A 12009-nucleotide genomic window follows, 5' to 3' on the forward strand; every position below is an offset into this window, starting at 1 on the left:
CTACAATACCTTTATCACACTGTCCAGATGGCTGTATGAAAAAAGCTTTTCCATTACTTCTGCCTTACTTCCTGCAGAGACTTTAGGTCATGACACAGGAAGGAATTGACCAGCTGACCTCATTAGCACACACCCTGCATCATTTACCATTATACCTACCACCCACTTCCAGGTGCACAACTATTAAATGAAATGCAATCAATCAGGTATCATTGTTCTTACTTAATACACAGACATCGATTTTCATCTTGCAGAGATCCTTCATTTTGGCAGTGTGTGCTGAGAGATCAGATAACAGCCTATGTGGATAGAACTGTAGTATTGAAAACAGGAGAATTGTGTTCTGGTTTCTGTAAAATTCACCATACACCTTACAATCTGATTGCACAAGCTACTTTAGATATACCATCAACAATGTAGTGCAAGGGCCTGCAGGATTGGATACAGAGTGAATGGGTAGATAAGTGTGTCCTCCTATTCCATAGTTCTGGAAAATCTAAAGGAAATTGTACAGAGATTGCACAATCAGGCTGCATAGTGTATGGTCATCTTTATACAAGTACATAGGAGGGAGTGGACGGAGATCCTCAGCTGTCAAGACCCATTCACATCTCTGCGTGGCAGGAACTCACATTTCCGCATGCTTTTTTTTTTTGGGTGGGGGGCATTTTGGAGCATTTTCACTTGTCATGCATAGGACAGCTCTTCCACTTAAATGGGCAGCCCTACACGCAACAATCGCCCCAAAGAAGCTCCAGAACTTTCGGCCCCATTTACAACTAGTATAGTGGGAGCATTTTTGGCTTGTTTTACCCATGACACGCATAGGGAAGCCTGTTGATCTTAATAGCTACGCTAAATGTGGCTTATGGGACATTTTGGCGTGATGTGTGTTGTGTTTTTTTTTTATTGTGCATGGTTCACATTGAACAATGCATGCTTGTTTCTTTGTTTGATGTGCCAGTAACAATTAATGGCACCGAAAGTGCAACTAGGTAATTTTAGGTGTATAAAGGTGACCATACACTATACAATCTTATTCTACAATCTCTGTACAATCTCCTTTAGATTTACCAAAACTATATAATAGGAGGAGACACCATCTATCCAATCAGGCAGACCCTTGCACTACGTAGTTGATGGTAGATCTAATGGAGATTGTAAAATTAGATTGTATAGTGTATTTTGAGCTTTACTGAACACAATTCTCCTGTTTTTCAATACTACAGCTTTATCCACATGGGCTGTTATCTGATTGCTCAGCACATACTGCCAAAATGAAGGATCTATGCAAGATGAAAGTTAAGGTAGAAAAAAAATTGAAACCTGTGTATTTAGTGAGAACCGTGATCACGGATTGATTGCATTTCATCTAATAGTTGTGCACCTGGAAGTGGGTGGTAGGTATAAGGGTAGATGATGCAGGGTGTGTGCTAATGAGGTCAGCTGGTCAACTCCTTCCTGCGTCATGGCCTAAATTCTCTGCAGGAAATAGGGCAGAAGCAATGGAGAAGCTTTTTTTTACATCCATCTGGACACTTGACATAAAGGTGGGTAGCAAAAATGGAAAGCTTTTGAATTTCTGCATAAGAAGTAACTTAGGGTATATTGGGACATAGAGGAGCTTGAATTTAGAAAAAAAAAAAGGGCGAACAAAGGTGAACTTATCCTTTAAAGTATAAATAAAAGCAAAACTTTTTTTTCTTAGTTTTGAATGGAGTGGAGAGGGATTAGAACACTTGTCAGTTTTTATTGCTGTCTGTGCTCCCGTTAGGGAGATTCACCCTCCCTGTTTGTCCTGTTTACCATTATTATTGAAAGTGAAAGTAAAAAAATCCCAAATTTCGGGTTGTCCCCGGAAGAGTAATAGAGGGGAAATTTTCCAATGAGGATACTAGTTCTGGTGACCTGGGGGTCCCCAAGGAATTCCCTTAATTTGCAGGGATTTCCTCTCACTGCCTGTTTAGCTATGAGACAGGCAGTGAAGGTAAATCTCCGCAATGGGACACAGATGACGAAAAAAAATCTGACAGAGGTTATAACCCTTCCTTGCTCTATCCAAAATAAAAAAAAAAACGTTTTGCCTATAGTTCTACTTTAAGCAAAGAGAATTTTTGAACAAATGTATTTAATTGTATTTATTTTATTTTATTTTTGCACATATTGCACTTGATGGTGGACGTTAAGGACTTTTTTTGTTTGTTTAGATTTAGGAATAATTGGTATGGACATATTTTGTGAACTGAGCAGCACAATATTTTGAAAGTGAATATTTTGTTGATACATTTTATATAATATTCTTTTAAAAAAAGTTTCCTTGTTTTAGGTAGTTTAACACTTGATATTTTGAACACGGTCCTACACATATACGTTTTTGATAACATTGACCCAACAGTGATATCCAGGGGTTAGAGAGATAACTGTGTACTACCCTTCTAATGATTTTTTTTCCCATTCTAATTTGATCAGCCCTTGCCATTTTCCTTACTAGAGGTAGAAAAAGACTTGACTCAAGATCAGCACACACATTACATTCTGATTGTACAATCTCCTTTAGAGCTACAAACAACTACATACTACAAGATAGTTTAGACCGGTCCTCATATTGCATCATTTTTGGTAAACATATAGTTGATTATATGGTCTGATTGTAGTGTAGTTGTTGACCCTAAAAAGTCCTCTGTTTTCATGTTAGTCTAATGGTTACAGTTTGGCTTATACTGAACTAGACAGCATGGTCCACAGTATATTCCAAGATATGGAAACATTTAGGGCATAAGTAGAAACCTTGAATATTATGCAGTGAGATCTTTTTTTCCATAGGTCTCAGGAAAAAAATTAAATATGCATTTATTTTTCTTTGGAGACTACCCATTATATTAACTTTTGACTGATTTACTTTGTAGCACAAGTGAGCAGGGACAATTTGAAGAACCTGAAAGTGCTGGATCGAGGAAAACTTCAGAGGTAACAGCATATTCCATTTCAAAATCTCTTTGGAATTAAGAGACTTGAGTGTCCCTTTACCTTAAACTGTCCAAAGATGGATCAAAATTCAGCTGGTTCAGCAGGAACTGGACAAATTTCGATCCATGTGCGGGCACTGTGGTTGTACAAAAGTCAATCTACCAGTCTACTTCGGTAAAACTGTCTTGTTGGAAAATTTCCTCTTGATCAGCACTGCAGGCTATAGACTGCAATGCTGAGCTGTGTATTTTGACAGTGGGAAAGTCTCTCTGCTGTCAGAATACAATGACACAGCAGGAGGATTCCCTCATCCACCTCAAATGTGTGGATAGAGGAATCGGGTCAGTTGTTCAGCTCGCTGGTTGAAGGAAAAAAAAGTGACCCGCCTATTGCCAGCTTTAATGTGCTTGTAAGTAAATTAGAAACTGCTTTTTTTTATTATTGTAATGAGGCTGTCATTGCTTTTAGGGGTACAAGCTCCTTAGCTGTCAGCCTTTTCCTTATTCTTGTTTGACGTCACTGCCATGTTAAGAGTATGCTGGAGTGGTGCCCTGAGTCTCCTGATATGGCTGCAAGCTTGCTCCATGTTAAAGAAATACTAAGTATCGAAGTAAGGATGACAAATTCAGGGTTTACAGTGTTCAAAAGTTTGGTATCGAGATCCCTGAATTTTCCACTTCTTAAGTGATTGAACAGTGTTGACTGGCATATTAAAGGCTTTGGATATCTTTTTATATAATTTTCCATATCTATAAAGTTTTGTTACCTTGTTACATAGGTCTTTTGACAGTTCTTTTCTGCTCCCTATGGCTCTATCTAGCCTGCTCAATGCATCCACATGAGCACTAACAAACTCATTGACTGTATATACACAGACACTAATTGGACTTTAAAAAGTCACAGATGTGGGAAATGATCATTTTAATTGTCATTTTAGCAGTGTGTGTCATCTTATATGTCTGTACCATGGCTAAACATTCCAGGGTATGTAAACTTTTGATCATGGCCATTTGGGTGATTTCTGTTTTCATTATGATTATGATCAGTCATATTTTAAATATCAATGCCAAAATTTCACAATTTCTTCCATATGCAAACTTTTGAGCACAACTGTACACCTTGCAGCAAGCATTACCAACTTCTATATTTCGAATCAATTAGTGTTAAAGATAAAGGGTGGTGACCGCAAAGCAAAGTATGGACCAGATCCAGTTTTGTTTCATGAATTGTTCCCTTACCCAAAGTACTGCATTGTACTGTTTTTAGCAATAGACCGTAGCAGAAAAATGAGAATCTGCACTGTTTTGGTGCACGTTTGGAAAATCCTTAATTCTCTTAATCACTTCAGTACCAAAAATACAAAAACGCCTATATTTAAGTTTTTATATATATATATATATATATATATATATATATATATATATATATATATATACAGTCAGGTCCATAAATATTGGGACATCGACACAATTCTAACATTTTTGGCTCTATACACCACCACAATAGATTTGAAATGAAACAAACAAGATGTGCTTTAACTGCAGACTGTCCGCTTTAATTTGAGGGTATTTACATCCAAATCAGGTGAACGGTGTAGGAATTACAACAGTTTGCATATGTGCCTCCCACTTTTTAAGGGACCAAAAGTAATGGGACAATTGGCTTCTCAGCTGTTCCATGGCCAGGTGTGTGTTATTCCCTCATTATCCCAATTACAATGAGCAGATAAAAGGTCCAGAGTTCATTTCAAGTGTGCTGTTTGCATTTGGAATCTGTTGCTGTCAACTCTCAAGATGAGATCCAAAGAGCTGTCACTATCAGTGAAGCAAGCCATCATTAGGCTGAAAAAACAAAACAAACCCATCCGAGAGATAGAAAAAACATTAGGCGTGGCCAAAACAACTGTTTGGAACATTCTTAACCTCCTTAGCTGTTTTCCCGAGTGTAGCTTGGGGTAGAATTTCTATACCACAAGCGGTAACCCCGAGCTACACTCGGGCTTACCATGCGGCGCTGCTCTGGGGGTCCCTGCAGCACTTACCTTGTCCTTCGTTCCCACGATGTGTCCCCTGCAGCGTCCCCGGCCATCTCCTCCGGCCGATGCCGGCATCCGGCTTCTGTGTTCCGGTCCCCGTGACGACGAAATTTAAAAAATGTCTTTTTTTTTTTTCAATTTTAAATAGTAAAACATTGCTGTTTCATCCCATTTCACATACATATTGTCCCTAGTGCTTTGTCCTGTGCCCTGCCTGCATTTTGTCTGTTCTTTCTGCCTGGAAACTTAGAAAAGTCCATGGCGTCCAAAAAGCGTCCCTTTACGTCAAAAGCGGTTTTAGACCGGCTAGAGAACAGCGATAGTAAATCAGAACCACTTACAGAATTGAGTGATAATGATTTACAGAAAAATTACAGCCTACAATAAAAAACTATTTCCATGCAAAAAAATGGTACCACTTTCAGCACAAAAAATCGGAAGGAATCATACCGCCAAGGAGGTTAAAAAGAAGGAACGCACCGGGGAGCTCAGCAACACCAAAAGACCCAGAAGACCACGGAAAACAACTGTGGTGGATAACCGAAGAATTCTTTCCCTGGTGAAGAAAACACCCTTCACAACAGTTGGCCAGATCAGGAACACTCTCCAGGAGGTAGGTGTATGTGTGTCAAAGTCAACAATCAAGAGAAGACTTCACCAGAGTGAATACAGAGGGTTCACCACAAGATGTAAACCATTGGTGAGCCTCAAAAACAGGAAGGCTAGATTAGAGTTTGCCAAACGACATCTAAAAAAGCCTTCACAGTTCTGGAACAACATCCTATGGACAGATGAGACCGAGATCAACTTGTACCAGAGTGATGCGAAGAGAAGAGTATGGAAAAGGAAAGTTACTGCTCATGATCCTAAGCATACCACCTCATCAGTGAAGCATGGTGGTGGTAGTGTCATGGCGTGGGCATGTATGGCTGCCAATGGAACTGGTTCTCCTGTATTTATTGATGATGTGACTGCTGACAAAAGCAGCCGGATGAATTGTGAAGTGTTTCGGGCAATATTATCTGCTCATATTCAGCCAAATGCTTCACAACTCATTGGACGCCGCTTCACAGTGCAGATGGACAATGACCCAAAGCATACTGCAAAAGCAACCAAAGAGTTTTTTAAGGGAAAGAAGTGGAATGTTATGCAATGGCCAAGTCAATCACCTGACCTGAATCCGATTGAGCATGCATTTCACTTGCTGAAGACAAAACTGAAGGGAAAATGTCCCAAGAACAAGCAGGAACTGAAGACAGTTGCAGTAGAGGCCTGGCAGAGCATCACCAGGGATGAAACCCAGCGTCTGGTGATGTCTATGCGTTCCAGACTTCAGGCTGTCATTGACTGCAAAGGATTTGCAACCAAGTATTAAAAAGTGAAAGTTTGATTTATGATTATTATTCTGTCCCATTACTTTTGGTCCCTTAAAAAGTGGGAGGCACATATGCAAACTGTTGTAATTCCTACACCGTTCACCTGATTTGGATGTAAATACCCTCAAATTAAAGCTGACAGTCTTCAGTTAAAGCACATCTTGTTCGTTTCATTTCAAATCCATTGTGGTGATGTATAGAGCCAAAAATGTTAGAATTGTGTCCATGTCCCAATATTTATGGACCTGACTGTATATATACACATACACACACACACAGTGAAGAACAGACGTATTTGAACACCCTGCGATTTTGCAAGTTCTCCCACTTAGAAATCATGGAGGGGTCTGAAATTCACATTGTAGGTGCATTCCCACTCTGAGAGACAGAATTAAAAAAAAAATTCAGGAAATCCCATTGTATGATTTTTAAAGAATTTATTTGTCTTGCACTGCTGAACATAAGTATTTGAACACCTAAGAAACAGCAAAAATTCTGGCTCTCAAAGACCTGTTACTGTGCCTTTAAAAAGTCCACCTCTACTCCACTCATTAATCTAACTTAGTAGCACCTGTCTGAACTCTTTAAAGACACCTGTCCACCCCACAGTCAGTCAGACGCCAACTACTACCATGGGCAAGACCAAAGAGCTGTCAAAAGACACCAGAGACAAAATTGTGGACCTCAACAAGGCTGGAAAGGGCTATGGGGCAATTGCCAAGCAGCTTGGTGAAAATAGATCAACTGTTGGAGCAATTGTTAGAAAATGGAAGCGGCTAAAGACGACTGTCAGTCTCCCTCGGACTGGGGCTCCATGCAAGATCTCACCTCGTGGGCTATCACTGATGATAAGAAAGGTGAGGAATCAGCCCAGAACTACATGGGAGGAGCTGGTAAATGACCTAAAGAGAGCTGGGACCACAGTTTCAAATGTCACTATCGGTAGAACACTCCGCCGTCATGGTTTCAAATCATGCATTGCACGGAAGGTTCCCCTGCTCAAGTCATCACATGTCCAAGCCCGTCTGAAGTTTGCAATGACCATCTGGATGATCCAGAGTAGGCATGGGAGAAAGTCATGTGGTCAGATAAGACCAAAGTAGAACTTTTTGGCCTAAACTTCACCGTCGTGTTTGGAGGAAAAAGGATGAGTTGCATCCCAAGAACACCATCCCTACTGTGAAGCATGGGGGTGGTAACATCATGCTTTGGGGGTGCTTTTCTGCGTAGGGGACAGGACGACTGCACTGTATTAAGGAGAGGATGAATGGAGCCATTTATTGTGAGATTTTGAGCAACAACCTCAATCAGAGCATTGAAGATGGGTCGTGGCTGGGTCTTCCAACATGACAACGACCCGAAGCACATAGCAAGGATAACCAAGGAGTGGCTCCATAAGAAGCATATCAAGGTTCTGGAGTGGCTCCATAAGAAGCATATCAAGGTTGTGGAGTGGCCTAGCCAGTCTCCAGACCTAAATCCAATAGAACATCTTTGGAGGGAGCTGAAACTCTGTGTTGCTCAGTGACAGCCCCGAAACCTGACAGATCTAGAGGAGATCTGTGTGGAGGAGTGGGCCAAAATCCCTGTTGCAATGTGTGCAAACCTGGTCAAGGTTTTGGTCCAGAATTTTCATTTTGGTGCACCACTAAAAATAGTTGTCAACTATTTTCTTAATCGATTAGTTTGGTCAGCCGATTATTTGGCCTGCATACAGAATGCAATATTTGTTTGAATATCAGAAAATACAGTGCAGCACAAATACAGCTCAGGGCACCGTCCATACATGTCGGTATACACAACGCAGCGCACATACAGCTTATTATACTATTCATACATGTCAGTAAGTGCCTGAGAACTAATGTGTGAGGAGCAATACCTCATAGGACATGTAGTCCTGGTCAGGAGAAAGAAGTGAGTGATTTTAAAGGCAGAAGTTTTTTTTTGCCTTTCTTTAGGGGAACTCTATACTATACTTTTCGGCTTGCTATAGGGGTACTCCAAAGGCGAGAGGAGACAGAAAGTGTTGGTGTAGGAGCCCAGTAGAGGAGAATTGGGGCTGCTCTGTGCAAAACCATTACACAGAGCAGGTAAGCATGACAAGTTTGTAGTTTAAAGAAAAAAATTTTAATCACTTAAAGGGCTCTGTGCAGAAAAAATCTGCATCTGAACCCAGAGAAGTTAGAGACTGATATATGTTATATATTATTACTCTCACTGTTTCACAGTATAAATGAACCCCTTATAGTAGTGCTGATCTGCTGTTTTTGTACTATAAAGAGCTAATTTTTGTTTTTTTAACCCCATCATGACCGGCGATTCAAAAAGCATACTGCTGCTACTAAAGGTCTTATGCAGGCCATACACTTATCAATTTTTTGGAGGAGAATATTCGTACAAAAATTCATTGTACATTTGATGAATGGATGAATGTCGTTAGAAAATGTCACTTGCTTTTAACATTCAATCTTAAAATCAATGTAATTTCTGAATAAAAACCCACATATACTGCCCAAAAATTTGTTCGAGAAAAGTTTTTATTTTGCGCTATCAAATTTTCCTACCACTGTGGTAGAAAATGTAGAAAATTGAACAAACGTTCTTAAAACATTTTCGTAGGAAAAAATGAATTGCTGTATGTCTATAATAAGTGACGTATGTGTGTGAACCTATAATTGGCCAACTAATCAATTATGAAAATAATTGCTAGTTGCAGCCCTACTGTCAAGCCATTTAAAAGTGAGTCCAGCAAATAAAGTAGCATTTATAGAGTAGTGAAAGGAGCATCATTTGAACTGATGTCTGTCAAAAATTGTGACATACACCAATTCATAGGTGCAATTACAACCACAGCCTTGGGAGGTTATGTTTCAAAGTGTGCAGAGTAAATTTCACAAATATAAATAGCCTCTACACTTTGTATACCAGTGACTGGTTGCAATGCAAATAAGACTCTGTGGATTGAACACATCACGAGTATTACTAAAATAGACCCCTGATGTTCTAAAGAATACCTGTCAGTGTACTTTGAAATGGAGGACATTAATTCAAAAAAATATATAAACACACATGCAGTGAGAATGTATGTAGGTATGTAAATCTCTTATGCTAAACATTCGGTATCCTTATAATTGCTAAGAATATTTTAGGGCCATCATCTAGGTTTAATTTTGATGCGATTTAAGAATGTTTTGATGTATAACATATTTACAGTTTTACAAGGTATCATAGCTTTTTTTTTTTTTTTCTTTTTTGCAAGGTTTTTAGGCTAGATATATTTGCTATTTGGGAATTCAACACAGTTTGTCTTTTGTGTGCTTTAATTCCCACCTGCTGCACATTTGTGTCCACGGCAGCCTGAGGCTGTGTGCTTACAGTGCACTCACTGCACACTCCCAGCACACTGACTGAACTGTCACCACCCGCACTTAGTTGTGGCTTCTGAGTGGGAGTCATCAGGAGGGGCTCCTGTTCAGGTGACTGCTACAAGAGCCAATCACAGTGGTCATGTGGTAGGGAAGCCGCGCTACCTCCAGGCATTAAAGCCCACTTGAAGAGCCTGCCGTGATGCAATTTGAGGGGGTTTTAAAAAAGAAAAAAAAAGTGGAGTTTTTGTTTTTCAGCTTTCTTTTTATTTCATATAAAGATTTCAGAAACCGTTATTGAAATATTGTGCACTATAAAAATCAAAACTTTTTATATGTCATTTGCTTTCAGAAAATATATTTTTTAAATATGTTTTCAAGTTAATAATATGCATTTTAGCATATCTTTGAAAAATTAAAAAGATTGGCCTGGTACAAAAAGGGTTAAGGAATTTCAAAATGAGGCTTTTTTTCAGGTTTGGTGGCTGCTTCACAGACATGCAAGGAGGATCTGGGAAACCTTAAAGCGGAGTTCCACTCACTCTGTAAAAAAAAAAAAAAGTCAGCAGCTACAAAAACTGTAGCTGCTCACTTTTAAAAAAAAAACGCCACTCACCTGTCCCACGATCCCTCATTGGCCCGTTTCACCGGCCATCCTGTATTCCAGGAGGCCAGCATTTCAGTGTGGGCACTCAGCTGTGACAGCTTGCAGCTTGCAGCTTCACAGCCAGGTGCTCACTGCACATGCGCGAGTAGCGCTGAACTTCCTGAATGGCCCTGTCGTCTTCTGGGACCTGTCACGTGTCCCACAAGACTTCGGGGAGGGAGGGTAGAAGGACAACTTCTGTTTCCAATCACCTAGGCGATCGCAGTAGGAGTGGGTACCTGTTAAATTTGGGTACCCGTCCCCCCTCCCCAAAGGTGCCAATCCTTAATGGGGAGCTGGGAACCAATCTTTAAAGCAGAACTTTCCCTTTTGGGTGGAACTCCGCTTTAAGGGCCCATTTGTACTGTTGTGCTGAGGTAACGCTTGCCAGGACGTTACATGCATTGTGTTGCCATTCATTTTGAATAGCACTCCCAGCGCATTAAGGCAGTGGGCATGCATTGCAGTGTGCCACAGTGCACAAAAGCATTTATGATGTACAATTTTTGTATATGTCCACTTTCTGGTATTTTTTGCATTGACAGCCTTTTGTTCTGCTAAATATCATTGGACGGGCCTTACTAAACATGCAAATGCTGTTAGAACTCATGTGAGCTGTTACTTTTCTATGCTGTCTTTCTGTGCTGCAATTTTATCAGTTAGATTGTTTCCATCTATCTCTGCTGACTACACCATGTTGTAGAGAAGAGGGAAGGGCACTTGTTTTCTAATCCTAGGATGACAACAGATAAGTAATGTGAGTGAGCATTGTTACCTAAGGACAGGAAGCATGTTACTGACAGGATCATAAAATGGAAATAAAAGTTTGCTTGCTTCGAAGTACTGTGCTGCTGTTTTTAAAGTGCCATTGTATCCTAAAATTAAATGGGACCATAACCTAACTTCAGAATTCTATATTCATTTTATAGCCTGATGGTAAACAAAAACAGCAATTTGTCTGTCTCACCACTTTGGAGGACACACAGGCTATTCGGGCAGTAGCTTTCCACCCTAGTGGGTCACTGTATGCTGTTGGATCTAATGCCAAAACCCTGAGAGTCTGTGCATATCCTGATGTCATTGATAGCTGCAGGTAAGATTGAGATGCAGTAAAACACAGTGAACAGTACTGGTTACAAGACCTGTTTTGTTCTTTTACTGAATGTAGTTCTTCTCAGAGCTCACAATTGTTGTCTTTTTTTTTTTCCCTTTCAAGTCCCGCGAATGGCCCTGCACAACCAACCATTCGATTTAAGAGAAACAAGCATCACAAAGGATCTATCTATTGTGTTGCATGGAGCCCCTGCGGGCAGCTACTTGCTACAGGTTCTAATGACAAATATGTTAAAGTCCTACCATTTAATGCGGAGACTTGCAATGCAACTGGTAAGGTCATTTGCATTTTAGTAATTATGCCTCAGAAAAATTTGGCTTGTTCAGTAAGTTAATAAATCAAAATGATGCTGCGCTACTCTTAGGAAATATCAAACCAACATGAAAAGTAAAAACCCGGCTGGGACCTCGCATAAGAGTGCTGAAGATAAGTGAAAAATGATAATCTATAAAGAATAATCATGATAAATAAAGAAGCACGAGAAGAGTGAAAAATACAGTGTCAGT

The 12009-nt window shown here is 40.0% G+C and overlaps 1 protein-coding gene across 2 annotated transcripts in view; it reads left to right on the forward strand.

The window, feature by feature from the left end:
- Positions 1-12009, forward strand: part of WDR47 (WD repeat domain 47) — a 117720-nt gene that overhangs the window by 88943 nt on the left and 16768 nt on the right. For both annotated transcript variants that reach the window (XM_089688692.1, XM_089688693.1), the window contains 3 exons: positions 2907-2967; positions 11319-11482; positions 11606-11775. In XM_089688692.1, coding sequence (XP_089544818.1) covers positions 2907-2967; positions 11319-11482; positions 11606-11775 — 395 coding nt within the window. The remainder of the gene's footprint in view (positions 1-2906; positions 2968-11318; positions 11483-11605; positions 11776-12009) is intronic.

Source organism: Staurois parvus, unplaced genomic scaffold (genome assembly GCF_062004578.1).
Source record: "Staurois parvus isolate SC_StPar_1 unplaced genomic scaffold, SC_StPar_1.0 ptg000450l, whole genome shotgun sequence".
NCBI lineage: Eukaryota > Metazoa > Chordata > Amphibia > Anura > Ranidae > Staurois > Staurois parvus.